Source organism: Amblyraja radiata, chromosome 10 (assembly GCF_010909765.2).
Source record: "Amblyraja radiata isolate CabotCenter1 chromosome 10, sAmbRad1.1.pri, whole genome shotgun sequence".
Lineage (NCBI taxonomy): Eukaryota > Metazoa > Chordata > Chondrichthyes > Rajiformes > Rajidae > Amblyraja > Amblyraja radiata.
Window position 1 is genome coordinate 68,165,389 of NC_045965.1, and position 17,454 is coordinate 68,182,842.

General features: G+C 49.7%; 1 protein-coding gene across 1 annotated transcript in view; it reads right to left on the reverse strand.

Moving 5' to 3' along the window:
• Positions 1-3,737: 3,737 nt before the first annotated feature.
• Positions 3,738-17,454, reverse strand: part of LOC116977420 (vitellogenin-like) — a 31,822-nt gene continuing 18,105 nt past the window's right edge. The window contains exons 21-33 of the mRNA XM_033027848.1: positions 16,566-16,788; positions 15,443-15,606; positions 12,296-12,433; positions 11,073-11,285; positions 9,196-9,338; positions 8,416-8,554; positions 8,079-8,208; positions 7,335-7,527; positions 6,442-6,527; positions 5,612-5,706; positions 5,377-5,527; positions 5,126-5,287; positions 3,738-3,989 (exon numbers count right to left, since the gene is read on the reverse strand). Coding sequence (XP_032883739.1) covers positions 3,889-3,989; positions 5,126-5,287; positions 5,377-5,527; positions 5,612-5,706; positions 6,442-6,527; positions 7,335-7,527; positions 8,079-8,208; positions 8,416-8,554; positions 9,196-9,338; positions 11,073-11,285; positions 12,296-12,433; positions 15,443-15,606; positions 16,566-16,788 — 1,938 coding nt within the window. The 3' untranslated portion in view covers positions 3,738-3,888. The remainder of the gene's footprint in view (positions 3,990-5,125; positions 5,288-5,376; positions 5,528-5,611; positions 5,707-6,441; positions 6,528-7,334; positions 7,528-8,078; positions 8,209-8,415; positions 8,555-9,195; positions 9,339-11,072; positions 11,286-12,295; positions 12,434-15,442; positions 15,607-16,565; positions 16,789-17,454) is intronic.

Genomic DNA, 17,454 nt, shown 5'->3' on the forward strand with positions numbered 1-17,454 from the left:
ACGTAAGGCGTTTGTACGTATTCCCCGTGACCTACGTGGGTTTTTCTCCGAGATTTTCAGATTCCTCCATCACGCCAAAGTCGTACAGGATTGTAGGTTAGTTGGCATGTCATAAATTAAAATTGTCTCTGGTGTGTGTAGGATAGTGTTAGTGTGGGGATCACTGGTCGGTGCAGAATCGGTGGGCCGAAGGGTCTGTTTCCGCTCTGTATCTCTGAATTAAACTAAACTTGAGGAGGGACGTCATTGAAACTTACTGAATAGTGAAAGGCCTGGATAGAGTGGATGTGGAGAGGATGTTTCCACTAGTGGGAGAGTCTAGGACCAGAGGCCACAGCCTCAGAATAAATGATGTTTCTTTAGAAAGCATCTGCCATGCATTTGCCCACTCACCCAGCCTATCCAAGTCACCTTGTAGCCTCCTAACATCCTCCTCACAGCTAACACTGCCCCCCAACTTCGTGTCATCCGCAAACTTGGAGATGTTGCATTCAATTCCCTCGTCCAAATCATTAATATATATTGTAAATAGCTGGGGTCCCAGCACTGAGCCTTGCGGTACCCCACTAGTCACTGCCTGCCATTGTGAAAAGGACCCGTTTACTCCTACTCTTTGCTTCCTGTCTGCCAGCCAGTTCTCTATCCACATCAATACTGAACCCCCAATACCATGTGCTTTAAGTTTGTATACTAATCTCTTATGTGGGACCTCGTCGAAAGCCTTCTGAAAGTCCAGATATAACACATCCACTGATTCCCCCTTATCCACTCTACTAGTTACATCCTCGAAAAATTCTATAAGATTCGTCAGACATGATTTACCTTTCATAAATCCATGCTGACTTTGTCCAATGATTTCACCACATTCCAAATGTGCTACTATCCCATCTTTAATAACTGACTCTAGCAGTTTCCCCACTACCGATGGTCTGTAATTCCCCGTTTTCTCTCTCCCTCCTTTTTTTTAAAGTGGGGTTACATTAGCTACCCTCCAATCCTTAGGTACTACTCCAGAATCAAAAGAATTTTGAAAAATTATCACCAATGCATCCACTATTTCTGGGGCTACTTCCTTAAGTACTCTGGGATGCAGCCTATCTGGCCCTGGGGATTTATCGGCCTTTAACCCATTCAATTTACCTAACACCACTTCCCGGCTAACCTGGATTTCATTCAGTTCCTCCATCTCATTTGACCCCCGATCCCCTGCTATTTCCGGCAGATTATTTATGTCTTCCTTAGTGAAGACAGAACCAAAGTAGTTATTCAATTGGTCTGCCATGCCCTTGTTCCCCATGATCAATTCACCTGTTTCTGACTGCAAGGGACCTACATTTGTTTTAACTAATCTTTTTCTCTTCACATATCGATAAAAACTTTTGCAGTCAGTTTTTATGTTCCCTGCCAGTTTTCTTTCATAATCTATTTTCCCTTTCAAATTAAGCCCTCTGCTGCACTCTGAATTTCTCCCAGTCCTCTGGTAGGCTGCTTTTTCTGGCTAATTTGTATGCTTCATCTTTTGTTTTGATACTATCCCTGATTTCCCTTGTTATCCACAGATGCACTACCTTCCCTGATTTATTCTTTTGCCAAACTGGGATGATCAATTTTTGTAGTTCATCCATTCAGTCTTTAAATGCCTTCCATTGCCTATCCACCGTCAACCCTTTATGAATCAATTGCCAGTCTATCTTGGCCAATTCACATCTCATACCCTCAAAGTTACCTTTCTTTAAGTTCAGAACCATTGTTTCTGAATTAATTACGTCACTCTCCATCCTACTGAAGAACTCAACCATATTATGGTCACTCTTGCCCAAGGGGGCACGTACAACAAGACTGTTAACTAACCCTTCCTCATTACTCAATACCCAGTCTAGAATAGCCTGCTCTCTCGTTGGTTCCTTGACATGTTGGTTCAGAAAACTATCCCGAATACATTCCAAGAAATCCTCTTCCTCAGCACCCCTGCCAATTTGATTCACCCAATCTTTATGTAGATTGAAGTCACCCATTATAACTGTTTTACTTTTGTTGCATGCATTTCTAATTTCCTGTTTGATGCCATCCTCAACTCCACTACTACTGTTAGGTGGCCTGCACACAACTCCCACTAGCGTTTTCTGCCCCTTAGTGTTTCGCAGCTCTACCCATACCGATTCCACATCCTCCAAGCTAATATCCTTCCTTTCTATCCAAGTCATCCGGTAGGCGGCGCGACTCTCGTCTGCAGCGGCCTCTGCAGTCCGTCTGCGTTTTTATTATTTTATGTCTATGTTTTAATGTAGTTTTTGTTATTTTTGTTGGGGTATGTGTGTGGGGGGGTGGGGGTGGTGTGGGGGGGAGGGGGAAACTTTTAAATCTCTCCCTGCACGGGAGACCCGACCTTTTCTTTGTCGGGTCTCCGTTGTCGTTGGGGCAGCAACGAGGAGCGGCCTCCAACATGAAGACCGGGGACTCCAGTGCCGAACTCACCTCACCGTCGCGGAGCTGGCCGAGTCCAGAGCGGGTGGAGCTGTGGTGGACGCTGCTGCGACCCGACCCCCGGAGATTCGGTGGCTGCAACTGCGGGTTTGGCGGACGGCACCGGGAGCCCGCGGGTACCTGGAGGGAGACCGCTTTTCGGGGCTTCCGCAACGGCGACTTCTCCCGCCCGAGTTGCGGGGTTGAAGACCTCCTGGAGCGGGGCCTACATCACCGCCCCGCGCGGCTTGGAATGGCGGCGGGCTGCGCGCGCGCGCCGGGGGCTCTAACACCAAGACCCGGTGCGCGATCTTGTATCACCCGGCGTGGTTTAATGGCCACGGGACAATTCGCCATCGCCCGCCGGGGGCTTTGACTTTGACTCTGACATGGGGGGGGAGAGTGCAGTGGAGAGAAAAAAATTTTTGGCCTTCCATCACAGTGATGTGATGGATGTTTATGTAAAATATGTTGTGTCTTGGGTCTATTTGTTGTAATGTATGGCTGCAGAAACGGCATTTCGTTTGGACCTCAAGGGGTCCAAATGACAATAAATTGAATTGTATTGTATTGTATTGCATTAATCTCCTCTCTAACCAGCAACGCTACCCCACCTCCTGTTCCTTTCTCTCTATCCCTCCTGAATATTGAATATCCCTGGATGTTCAGCTCCCAGCCTTGGTCACCCTGGAGCCATGTCTCTGTGATCCCAACTATATCATAGTAATTAATAGCTATCTGCACATTCAACTCATCCACCTTATTACGAATGCTCCTTGCATTGAGACACAAAGCCTTCAGGCTTGTTTTTACAACACTCTTACCCTTTATACAATTATGTTGAAAAGTGGCCCTTTTTGATTTTTGCCCTGGATTTGTCTGCCTGCCACATTTCACCTTGCTACCTATTGCTTCTACCCTCATTTTACACCCCCCCTGTCTCTCCGCTCACACATTTAAGAAACCCTTTCCCTTTAACTCCATGCTCGACTATCCCATTTGACACCCCACCCGTGTAGCAGTGGCAAACCCGCCTGCCAGAATGCTGGTCCCCCACCTGTTAAGATGCAATCCGTCCCTTTTGTACAATTCCCCCTTACTCCAAAACAGATCCCAGTGATCTAAGAATCTAAACTTGATGGCTTATGACCTGTGGACTTGTGGGCGGAATGGCCAATGTCTGCTCTGAGAACTAATAAACATATGACAGCAAGTTCAGCATCATCTATTACTTCCATAAAACCACCGTTGTTACACAAACGATTCACAAACTATTTTTTGGATGCTGTAAAAATCTTTATTAATGTTTTTGAAAGAACAATTCAAGATGTTGAATTTACTTTTCTACATGGTCAGAATTTGCAAAGCATTGTAATATTCCAAGGTTGCTGATGCAGCAGGTGTGAAGGTTGCCGTTTATCTTGATCATTGGGAACAGCGACACATGCAGTCAGTGTGGGAGTCGACAGATCGACTGATGTCCACTGGCTTCTTGTTAAAGAGACTCATGTTAGTCACTGTGTAATCTGTCGAGAAACAAACTCCTGATTAGTTGCACAACTCACAGCAACAACTTGACACATTTATGCAGCACGGTGGCGCAGCGGGTCGAGCTGCTGCCTCGCAGCTCCAGTGAGCCGGGTTCCATCCTGACCTCAGGTGCTATCTGTGTGGAGTTTGCACACTCTCTCCGTGACCTTATCCTAGGGTCATGCAGTTGTGTAGTTTAGTACTCATCTGTAAATTGCAGAATGTCCTTTTGTTTCACACCTTCAGTCTCTAATGTCTGGCGTCTAATGTCTCACAATCCTGCCCCCCCCCCTTCAGCGATGTCCACCCATTATCTGCCCGACCCTCTCCCAGCTTTCTTACCCACCCACTACAATCAGTATGAAGAAGGATCCCCACCCGAAACGTCACCTATCCATGTTCTCACAGATGCTACCTGACCCACTGAGTTACTCCAACACTCTGTGTCCTTATCTGTAAATTGGCGCTAGTACGTTGGGAATGGATGTGTAAGTGGATTGATATAGAACTCGTGTGAACGAGCGCTCGATGTCTGGTGTGGACTCAGTGGGCTGGAGGGACATTTGTAATTCTGTATCTTGCAATTTAATTCACTTCAATTCAAGTATGACTATTTTCCTCAATGTTGTATAGAGATACAGCATGGAAGAGACCCTTCGGTCCAACTAGTCCATGCTGACCCATCTAAACTATCATTATTTGCCTGTCCCTGGCCCAGATCCCTCTAAACCTTCCCACTCGTGCAGCTGTCATTGTATTTCAATGTATCTCACTGTACCTTGCTACAGGTGATAATAATTAAACCATTTCAACCATTGATACCCATCCAAGTGTCTTTCTAATGTTGTTATTGTACCTGCCTCAACTACCTCCTCCAGCAGCTTGTTCCATACACCCACCACCCTCTGAATGTTAAAGTTGTCCCTCAGGTTGTGATTCAATCTTTCCCTCTCATCTTAAACCCATTGCCCTCTAGTTCTTGATTCCACTTCCCTGGGATGAAGCAGTTGCTGAGATTTATCACAGTACGACTGTAACTGGAATTCTCTAACATGGTAGTGAGACTGGATGTTCTACACGACACCAGGTGTATATAAAGGTTGTGGATGGGATGTGAAGTAAGTGAACTCACTGGCTGCCAAGCAGTGGAAGCGGGCACGGCGAGATCGTGTTTCCATGGGTGTACATTCTGCCAGGCACCGTTGTACTGGTTCTACAGAATAGCATCTGGATGCCTGTCCTTCAAACTCCACCACAGTTCCTAGTTCCACAAACTCCTGCCTTACTTTGCAATCTGAAAGACAAACAGAGTGTGGTTTGTCAGGGAGCCGAGCAGCGGCCGGGAGTGGGGGGACGATGACACAACCAGGCGGAGCCTCTTACCGTCCTTGCACGACGTTCCCGAACACAACCAGGACTCAAAGAGACGATCCTGGTCCTCGGCGACCTCCCGGCTGGGCATCATCATTTTCTTCTCATCGTTGTTAAGGCCACAGATGCCACACGTCTTGCTCATCATCTGGTCCACGACAATCTTCACACAAAGGCAGATACATCAGAACAGTGCGACCACAAAGTTAACGCTGAAAGTTTGAATCTGTTAGTGAGCGTGAGCTACCTGGACACGTTCTCCATCAAAGTACAACTTCTCGATGTTCACAGACGGGATCCGCAGAGTGATTCCAGTTAAGTTTTGTACAACTTCTACACCAGCTGGAAGACAGGACAGTCTTTTGTTCAACAGATACTTTCATCTTGTGACATCTTGTACTGACACATTGTAATAAGCTCACCTGCTAAATGTTCATGAGTGATAGGAGCAGAATTAGGCCATTCGGCCCATCAAGTCTACTCTGCCATTCAATCATGGCTGATCTATCTCTCCCTCTCAACCCCATTCGCCTGCCTTCTCCATGAGTTCTACAGATTGTCCACTGACTGACCAGATGGACATGTCCAGATTATTAGCACTGGGTCTATTTCGCTTTTGTATTAAAATACATTGATTTTCTCATTGTGATAAATCTGAGACAAAGAAACGCTTGTGTTTGTGATTTCCCTGCTCTACAATGATACCAGGATCAGAGGTTACTGCAAGAACATAGAATGTAGAACAGTACCGCACAGGAACAGGCCCTTCGGCCCACAATGTCCATGCTGTACATGATGCCAAGTTAAACTGATCTAAAGTTGAGGTCTTGGTTGGATTGCTCTTTGTCAGAGACCTCCCCCTCGACCTTACCGCCATGTGTGGCCCTACCAGGAGCATAGCTCCAGACGGCATCACTCTCAGGATCTCAGGACCACACAAGCTTCTCCACCACGACAAGGTGACAATCCCTACCTGCTCGCTAATTCAGGCAGGTTAACAGCGCTGTTGCAGTTTGAAGAGGCATTTAAAGTGTGACTGTCTCACCACATCCCCTCAATAAGGGAAAGGCCACTCACCTGGTAGAATTGGTTTCCCTGCAGACTGTTTGATTCCATTCACCAATATTATCATTCGGTCTGAAGAAGGAACTGCCTCAATGGTCCTGTTATAAAGCAAACACATTGTCTTAGACACAAAAAGCTGGAGTAACTCAGCGGGACAGGCAGCATCTCTGTAGAGAAGGAATGGGTGACGTTTCTGGTGTAGAATCAGAATAAGTGTTGAACTACACACCACCGATGGAGAATTTCTCCCCATCGAGCCGTCATTCCACTGTTTCCATTCATGTAACAGCTTTCTCCCGACTCCTGCATCAGTGTGACCCAGAATGTCACCTGTCCATTCCCTCCACAGATGCTGCCCGTCCTGCTGAGTGACCCCAGCACCTTGTGTCCATCCACACGTATAAATACTTCTCCATCCCAGTTAGGGGTGTAAGGTGAGGAATTAGTAACAGGGCGGAACAGTGGTGGAGCGGGTAGTGCTGCTGCCTCACGGCACCAGAGACCCGGGTTCTATCCTGACCTTGGCTGCTACTGTGTGTGTGGAGTTTGCACGTCCTCCCTGTGACCGCGTGGGTTTCCCCCGGGTGATCCGGTTTCCTCCCACCTCTCAAAGACCTGCAGGGTTGGTGGGCTAAACGGCTGCTGTAAAATGTGCCCCCATTGTGTGTGAGATGTGGAATCCGTGGGCTGATGATGAGAATGCAGGGAGAATAATATGTAGGAATAGTACAATGGGTGGTTGATGGATGGTGTGGACTCGATGGGCAGAAGGGCCTGTTTCTGTATGGATGACTTCAACACCAATGGATGTTTGCAGAGTTGTCACCAATGTTCTCACCTAAGGCTCCATCTGTGAAACTTTACTGTGAAGGGTCACCGCGCACATTAAACACGCAAACACTCACAAGTTTTTCACGGACACAATCAGTTTGATGGACTTCTTCATCTTATCGGTTTGTGCACGCTTCATCAACAGCATAAACTTTGGACTATCGGAGCAGTCTTGGGTCAGGACATAGTAGCAATCGTTGGAAAGACTGTGGTTGAATTTGTTCCCGTCAAATGACCAAACTGTATCGTTTTCAACAACGCATTCTCCTGAAGAAAAGTTAAAGGTCATCACGTTAGAAGGGAGGAAGGAGTTGGAGATGTCCCTCTGACCTCCCACATCTGCTCCGCCACTGGAACAGTCATAGAGTCAACAAGGTTATATGTTGACCTCTCAGGCAAGGCCAACATGTGTATTAACTTCAAATGACTGTCTGTACGGAGTTTGTACTTTCTCCCCATCACCACTTGGGTTTTCTCCGGCTGCTCCGGTTTCCTCCCACACTCCAAAGATGTACAGGTTTGTAGATTAGTTTGGCTTCAGTAAAAAGGGGAAAGCCACACTGACATGGGGAGAAGGTACAAACGTAGGAATCAGGGCGAGACTACAAAATGCTGGAGTAACTCAGCGGGACAGGCAGCATCTATGGAGAGAAGCAATCAGTGGTACTGATCCAAATTTAACATGGATCATCTTGGTTGGTGAACATATCTAGCCTGAGACAATACACAAGATGTTTGTTGTGGATATTCCCAGTTATAGGACATGGGTAGAGGAGAGGAATCAAGATCAGGAGACAAGAACATTGAAGAATACTAACGTTGGTTCATTGTGAGGAAGGTCTCTGAGAGTTCGGCGATGCTGTGGAATCCTGCAACCTGTAAACGTTTGCTGACAGCATGGACTGGCAGGGATGTGGGGATACGGAGACCCTGATAGAACGCTGTCATCTGTAACCAAAGCAAAACGGTTCATTCACCCTCTGGCTCCATTGTAACCATGTATTGTCTTTCCGCTGCCCGGTTAGCACACAACAAAAAGCTTTTCACTCGGTACACGTGACATTAAACTGGACTGAAGCTGAAGCAACGTGTAACTGGGGCCCAGATGGTCGATCCAGCCAAACTTGGACAGAAAGAAATAAAGTTGCATGTTACCTTGGGCAAGCGGATTATTGTGTCGATGGTTCGTGGGGAGGTTAGTGCGACCATCACAGTAATCTGGCGGTCACGATTAAGTTTGTAGCTCTGTGACAATCCCAGTGAATAGGCCAGTCCTGGGAGGTAGTCGCCAACCCTGATACAAGGAGCAAATGGTTGCAGTAAGACCACAAGTTCTTAAGACACAGGAGCAGAATTAGGCCATTCGGCCCATCAAGTCTACTCCACCATTCAATCATGGCTGATCTATCTCTCCCTCTCAAACCCATTCTCCTGCCTTCTCCCTGTGACCTTTGGCACCCGTACTAATCAATTTCCTGTCAACCTCCGCTTTAAGAATGCCCACTGACTTGGCCTCCACATCCGTCTGTGGCAATGTATCCCACACATTCACCACCCTCTGACTAAAGAGTTGAATACTTTATTGTAACATGTGACAAGTCACAGTGAAATTCTTCGTTGGCGCATCCAATGTCAGCAAATGGTCGCCCGTAGATGTCCTTTAATTCTGAGGCTGTGCCCTCTGGTTCTAGACTCTCCCATTAGTGGAAACATCCTCTCCACATCCACTCTATCCAGGCCTTTCACTATTCTGTACGTTTCAATGAGGTTGCCCCTCATCTAAACTCCAGCGAGTACAGGCCCAGTGCTGTCAAACACTCATCAAGTGTGAAGCCAATCTGTGTGTGATGATTCTATGTGTTCAGTATAGAGCATATATAACAAAGAGGTGATGATATGAGGCCAGTGCAGGCAATGACATGACTAAGGACTTACATTCTGCCACCATATTTCAAGTTCTCGTTGATTCTAGACCACTGCATCTTGACTTTTGTAGCTGGGTGACTTGCAAGTTGACCAGTGGAGACTGTAACTGCAACGCGGTATTTCTCACAGTTTTCACCCCATCTTGTCAACGTCTGCAGAAAGTAAAAGAAGTTGCAATGAAACCACGAAGCTCGGCACCTGGAAACATCGGATACCTGGAGATGGAACCACGAGCAACGGCAGATGGCAGGATCTTGTGTTGAACACACAGAGTGCTGGAGTAACTCAGTGGGTCAGGCAGGATCTGTGGAGAACATGGATAGGTGACGTTTCACAGAGTGCTGGAGTAACTCAGTGGGTCAGGCAGGATCTGTGGAGAACATGGATAGGTGACGTTTCACAGAGTGCTGGAGTAACTCAGTGGGTCAGGCAGCATCTGTGGAGAACATGGATAGGTGACGTTTCACAGAGTACTGGAGTAACTCAACGGGTCAGGCAGCATCTGTGGAGAACATGGATAGGTGACGTTTCACAGAGTGCTGGAGTAACTCAGCGGGTCAGGCAGCATCTGTGGAGAACATGGATAGGTGACGTTTCACAGAGTGCTGGAGTAACTCAGTGGGTCAGGCAGGATCTGTGGAGAACATGGATAGGTGACGTTTCACAGAGTGCTGGAGTAACTCAGCGGGTCAGGCAGCATCTGTGGAGAACATGGATAGGTGACGTTTCACAGAGTGCTGGAGTAACTCAGTGGGTCAGGCAGCATCTGTGGAGAACATGGATAGGTGACGTTTCACAGAGTGCTGGAGTAACTCAGCGGGTCAGGCAGCATCTGTGGAGAACATGGATAGGTGACGTTTCACAGAGTGCTGGAGTAACTCAGCGGGTCAGGCAGCATCTGTGGAGAACATGGATAGGTGACGTTTCGCGTCGGGACCTTTCTTGAGATGCTTTCTTCTGATGTCATCTATCTGTATCCTCCATAGAACTGGAGTTCTCTCTGAGCTATTTCCCATGAGGTCTAAATGTGAGCTCACTGCCCTTGTACTTCAGTCACAGGCCCTTCAGCCCAACTCGATCAATGATGCCCCATCCAAGCTAGTCCCATTACCCAAGTTTGGTCCAATAGTCTTTTAAATACGACCTGCTTCAAATCCCTCCTCCAGCAGCTCGTTCCATTTGTGTAAAACAAGTTGCCCCTTAGGTTCCAATTAAATCTGTCCCCTCTCATCTTAAACCTAGACCCTCTGGTTCTCGATTGCCCTTCTCTGGGTAATAGACCATCATCATATAAGCCTCTGTATGATCACCGCTCTCTGCCTGTACTCCAAGCACCAAAGTCCCAGCCTGCCCATCCTCTCCCTGTAGCTCAGACCCTCGAGTGCTGACAAAAGTCTGCATTCACCTTGTTTAAGCCCCATGATTTTATATACCTCTCTCAGATTGCTGCTCATCCTCCTGCTCTCCAAGGAATAATGTCCCAGCCTGCCCTTCCTCTCGCATTGCTCCATGCCTGAGCTGATGAAGTCCTCTCTCCTAATCACTAGCGACCCTTCCAAAGTCCCATGTGGGCGGCACGGTGGCACAGCGGTAGATTTGCTGCCTGACAGCGCCAGAGACCTGGGTTCGATCCTGACTATGGGTGCTGTCTATACGGGGATTGTACGTTCTCCCTGTGAACTGTGTGGGTTTTCTCCAGGTGCTCCGGTTTCCTCCCACACTCCAAAGACGGATAGGTTGGTACGTTAATTGGCTTCTGTAAAAAATTGTGAATTGTGGCGCGTGTGTGTAGGATGGCGTTAGTGTACTGGTCGGCACGGACTCAGTGGGCCGAAGGGCCTGTTTCCGTGCTGTATCTCTAAAGATAAAGGAATGGAAAGCCTTACCAAGAGTTTGTGGGATCGGGGTAGTAATGCATCAGCACAGATCTTCCAGTTGTTCTTGGGCTCCAGGTCCACCAGGCGTACGTGCACCCTAGGAATCCGTGATGATATCTTGCCGTATCCCGTCAGCTGATAACCTTGTTGTATTCCATCCGTACGTCGCACCCGGAGAAGCACGACCAGTAATGGAGTTCCAGCTTTGCCGACCAAGTAACGCTGCAATATCAAAGACAATCCATCTCTTAGAGTCTCCCAGTGGCACAGTCACACAGTCAGAGAGCGGGCAAACAGGCCCTTCAGCCCACCTTGTCCATGCTGACAGAGTTGGCATGTTGGGTTAGTACGTGTAAGCCCATTGCCCTCTAAACCCTTCCTATCCATAGAACTGTCCAAATGTATTTTATAAGTCATGATAGCATCCACTTCTCCAGCTTCCTGTGGCAGCTCGTTCCAGACACGGACTACCCTCTGGGTGAAAATGTTGCCCCTCAGCTCTCTCTTAAATCTCTCCCTTCTCACCTTAAGCCTGTGCCCTCTGGTTTTAGAATCCTCTACCCCGGGTTAAAGACAGAGTGTTCACTATATCCACACCCCTCGTGACCTTGTACACCTCAATAAGGTCACCCCTCAGCCTCCTACGCTCCAAAGAATAAAGTCCCTGCCTCTCCCGATACCTCAAGCCCACAAGCCCAGGTAACATCCTGGTCAATCTCTCCTGAACCCTTTCCTACACAATGACATCCCCCCTGTAGCTGGTTGACCACAACTGTACACAGTATCTCCAAGTGTGGTCTCACCAACCCCTTGTACAGGAGCATCACCATGTGCCAACGTCTGTATCAGTTCCCCTTCCCAATGGAGGCAGGCTGGACCCCCCCCCCCCCCCCACCCCCCCCCCCCGACCCCACCCTGACCCTCCCCACCCTGACCCTCCCAACACTGACCCCACCGTGACCCCACCCTGACCCCACCCTGACCCCACCCTGCCCACCCCACCCTGCCCCCACCCTGCCCCCACCCTGACCCCACCCTGACCCCATCCTGCCCACCCCACCCTGCCCCACCCTGACCCTCCCAGCTCTGACCTCATCCTGACCCCACCCTGCCCACCCCACCCTGACCCTCCCAGCTCTGACCCCATCCTGACCCCACCCTGACCCACCCCACCCTGCCCCCCCCCCCACCCTGACCCTTTGAGGGAGGGGGAGTCCGTGGCCAAGACCCACCTGAGTGGATGAGCGGAGGATGGAGGAACTGCGACTAGACGTGCGTCTAGACGAGTGCCTGAGTTTGCTGATGAGACGAGAGCTGGAGCGTTGAGATGTCGAGCGGCTGACTTGGATTGACCGCCTGCTGGCTGTGGACTGAGCACAGACAGACAACACAATGAACATTTGCAGCAAACTGCATCACTGCCCGCCAGACACCTTCACCATTTACTTCGAAATCCCAACATCCATTCAAGTAAAGACAAATGGCCCAAAATGGCCACATTTTTATATTTATAAAGGCACCTTCGCAATAAATAATTAATCTGATTCCAGGCTGCATCACTGGGTCAGTTCATCATCTTCAGTGATAGCAGGATTAGGCCATTCGGCCCATCAGGTCAACTCCATCATTCAATCATGGCTGATCTATCTCTCCCTCCAAACCCCATTCTCCTGCCTTCTCCCCATAACCCCTGATACCCGCACTAATGCCCCTCCCTCCAAACCCCATTGGGACGACAGATGGCACAATGGGCTAAGTGTTCGGCTGGCGACCGGAAGGTAGCCGGTTCGAATCCCCTCTGGGATTGCATACTGTCGTTGTGTCCTTGGGCAAGACACTTCATCCACCTTTGCCTGTGTGTGAATGTGTGTGAGTGATTGGTGGTGGTCGGAGGGGCCGTAGGCGCAGATTAGCAGCCACGCTTCCGTCAGTCTGCCCCAGGGCAGCTGTGGCTACAGAAGTAGCTTACCACCACCGAGTGTGACTGAGGAGTGAATGAATAATGCGATGTAAAGCGCCTTGAGTATTCTAGAAAGGCGCTATATTAATCCCATCCATTATTATTATTAATCAACAATCTGTCAATCTCCACCTTAAAAATGCCCAATGTCTTGGCCTCCACAGCCGTCTGTGACAAATAATTCCACAGATTGATGGAGGGGAGGAGGGAGGGGGAGGGAGGAGGGGGGAGGGGGAGAGAGGAGGGGGAGGGGGAGGGGGGAGGAGGGGGAGGAGGAGGGGGGATGGGAGAGAGGAGGGGGGAGGGAGGGGGGGGGGGAGGGGGAGGGAGGAGGGGGGATGGCATGGGGAAGATGAACTTACCCGACTGACATGTCCAGACTTAAATCGATGTTCCAGGATGTGACGGCTTGAACTCTGTGGAAATGATATTTGAATAAAAAGCATTAGCCTCCTCTTTCTGCTGCCCAGTGTCCTTCACTGTTATGTCCAGGCTCATTATTGTGGGTACATGACCTGGACCTTGTCTGGGGATCAGTGGCATGTTGTTGTTGAGGTGAGCCCATGATACTGAGAGCTGAACCGTGTGGAGATGTGGTCCTGGTGGGTCACCCAGGGGAGGGGGGGGGGCAGGGTGAGGGGGGGTGGGCAGTGTGAGGGGGGGACAGCTGAGGGGAGGCATGGTGAGGGGGGGGCAAGTTGAGGCGGGGGGGCAGGGTGAGGAGGGGGGGCAGTGTGAGGAGGGGGGGCAGTGTGAGGGGGGGCAGTGTGAGGAGGGGAAGGGTGAGGGGGTAGGGGCAGGTTGTGAGGGGGGGGCAGGGTGAGGGTGGGGGGGTCTCTCAAGTAGAGACTTCAGCAGTGGAACGGGCAGGGGATGGTACCTGTGATCTCAGACTCTTTAATCAGACTTCACCTTGCACTAAACGTTATTCCCTTTATCCTGCAATTGTACACTGTTGACAGTTTGACTGTACTCATGTATAGTCTTTCTGCTGGTGGACACAACATGCTGGAGTAACTCAGCGGGACAGGCAGCATCTCTGGAGAGAAGGGATGGGTGACGTTTGTGCCCGAGACCCTTCTTCTAATCCCATTCTCCTGCCTTCTCCCCATAACCTCTGACACCCGTACTAATCAAGAATCTGCCATAAATATATCCACTGACTTTGGCCTCCACAGCCTCCTGTGGCAAAGAATTCCACAGATTCACCACCCTCTGACTAAAGAAATTACTCCTCATCTCATTCCTTAAGGTACGTCCTTTAATTCTGAGGCTGTGACCTCTGGTCCTAGACTCTCCCACTAGTGGAAACATCCTCTCCACATCCACTCACTTCACCATGTGTGAGGTGGGCAGGGTTGGTCAGGTGGGCAGGGTTGGGCAAGATTGGTCATGTGGGCAGGGTTGGTCATGTGGGCAGGGTTGGGCAGGTGGGCAGGGTTGGGCAGGTGGGCAGGGTTGGCCAGGTGGGCAGGGTTGGTCATGTGGGCAGGGTTGGTGGGGTGGGCAGGGTTGGTCAGGTGGGCAGGGTTGGCCAGGTGGGCAGGGTTCGGCAGGTGGGCAGGGTTCGGCAGGTGGGTACCCTGGATCGCTCTCATGCTACTGACCCTGCGGCTGCTCCTGTGCATGCTGGAGGTCCTAAGGCTGCCGCTGCGACGGCTGCTGCGACGGAGGCTGAGACGGCGGCTGCGATGGAGGAGGGTGCGAGGTTTGCTGCTGCTGCGACGGAGGCTGCTGCTGCTGCGATGGAGGCTGCCGCTGCGCCTGGTGCTGCCACGGATTCTGCTGCTGCGTCGCATGCTGCGTCGCATGCTGCGGGTCTGCCCCTTGATGTGTTTGCTGCTCTTCCTCATGCTGCTGCTGCTGCTGCTGCTGCTGCTGCTGCTGCTGCTACTGATGATGCTGCCAGCCCGCAAGTGTCTGCTGCCCGACAGGTGGCCGGAGCTGCTGGAACTGGAACTGGACTGACTCAGTGTTCTGTTACCCTGGGAGGAGAAACACAACAGGGTCACACACATTAGGAGATAACTGTGACACTGCTGGTAGAGTGGGCAGCGCCAGAGACCCGGGTTCAATCCTGACTACGGGTGCTGTCTGTACAGAGTTTGCACGCTCTCCCCGTGACCTGTGTGGGTTTTCTCCGGGTTCTCCAGTTTCCTCCCACACTCCAAAGACGTGCAGGTTTGTGGGTTAATTAGGCTTCAGTGAAGATTGTAAACTGTTCCCAGTGTGTAGAGGACTACTGGTGATCACTGGCCGGCACGGGTACAATGGCCATGTTCTCTGCAACAGCATGAGATTAATTGCAAACATTGCCAGGTGTGAACTGTCCTGGCTTTACCCAGCCCAGCCACTATTTACTCATCAGCACAAGATGGTGTGGTCAGGTGGTGTAATATGTGGATGAATCAGTACGTACCTTAGCCTGCTTCATCAGAATCCTCCCCAGTCTATCTGAGCTCATTACAGATGGAGTTTGCTCCATTTTTGTCTCCTTATCCTCCAGCTTTATCATCTTGGTCAGAGACTTGGCTCCAGTCTGTATCTCCAGCACAATCTTCTCAATGTCTGCTCCTGAGCTGACTGCAAGATGAGACAAGATGAAGATCATCAGACTCTTGTTAGCAAAGACTCGTCCCAATCCCGTTAACCTACAAGGTTCTACCGTAAGGTTCTTCGAGTCAGCTACTACCACACCAACATTGGCCAACTCAGGAGGACATGATCTCTACTTTACCATTAGCTTGACGTTGAAGGTGCCAGGAAGGAGATTTAAAGGGAAGCCGAGGATTTTTCACACAGAGAGTGGTTGAAATCTGGAACTCACTGCCCGAGGAATCAGATACATTCACTATGTTTACGGGGCACATAGATAGACACTTGGTGTCAGGCATTGGTATTGTAGAGAGTTGTGGACCCAGCCCAGACCATCACACAAACCAACCTCCCTTCCATCGACTCCATCTACACCTCACGCTGCCTCGGCAAGGCCAGCAGCATCATCAAGGACCAGTCTCACCCCGGTCACTCCCTCTTCTCCCCTCTCCCTCTTCTCCCCTCTAAGGCAAGAGGTACAGAAGTGTGAAAATGCACACCTCCAGATTCAGGGACAGTTTATTCCCGGCTGTTATCAGGCAACTGAATCGTCCTCTCACCATCTAGAGAATGGTCCTGACCTCCCATCTATCATTAACTTGGACTTTATCTGACCTCCGTGTTATATCTTTGCACTAAATCTTGTTCTCTTTCTCCTGTATCTGTACACTGCGGACGGCTCGATTGTAATCATGTACAGTCTTCCCGCTGACTGGATGGTACGCAACAAAAGCTTTTCACTGTACCTCGGTACACGTGACAATAATAAACTCAACTAAACCAAAGAAGGCAAGTGCGATTAGTGTAGATGGACATAAAGGTCAGCATGGACGTGGTGGGCCGAAGGGCCTGTTTCTGTGCTGTATCACTCTGTGACTCTGCTGATGACCTGTACAAAGACTTTTTGTTGGAGGTTTGTTAAAGGAGGGAGATGAATGTTCGTTCACCTGGGATAATGGTGATATTCAGCTGGTATCGGCCAATCAGTCGGTACAGTGGGATGTGTTTGATGGAAAGAGCATTCTCCATTCTTCCATCAATACAAGCCTGCACTCCGATCTTGTCCGCTCTCATGCACGCACGATAGGCAGCTTTGTTGGGCAACCTCGGACGCTGATCCTCTCCAGAGCATGGGATTTGGTCAGCAAGGGTTTCTGGGGCGACCTGTGCCTGTGGACACAATGGTGATGAGCCAGGAGAATCAAGAATTTTGCATTAACGCTGCACGGGCGGGGAATTAAAAAGCATCGACACCAGGAGCTGCCTGAAGATGGCGGCATCTCTCATCACGGTGCCCCCTTCTCACTGCAGCCGATGGGCAGGAGGTACACAAGCCTCACGACCCACATCACCAGGCTCAGCAACAGATACTTTCCCACAACCATCAGGTTCTTGAACCCACCCACACATCCCTAATCCCACCTCAACAACGGAACACTATGGACTAACTCTGGCACTACTGAGGATGCTACCTAATTGTGGTTTACACTAATGTCTCATGTTTTCACAATCATTTTCTTTTCACTGGCTTGTAAACGTCATGGAAAATTTATGTGTAATTTATGTGTAATTTATCTGTACTTTAGACAATAGACAATAGGTGCAGGAGTAGGCCATTCGGCCCTTCAACCCAGCACCACCATTCACTGTGATCATGGCTGATCATCCCCAAACAGTATCCTGTTCCTGCCTTCTCCCCATATCCGCTATCTTCAAGAACCCTATCTAACTCGCTCTTGAAAGTATCCAGGGAACTGGCGTCCACCGCCCACTGAGGCAGAGAATTCCACAGACTCACCACTCTCTGTGAGAAAAAGTGTTTCCTCGTCTCCATTC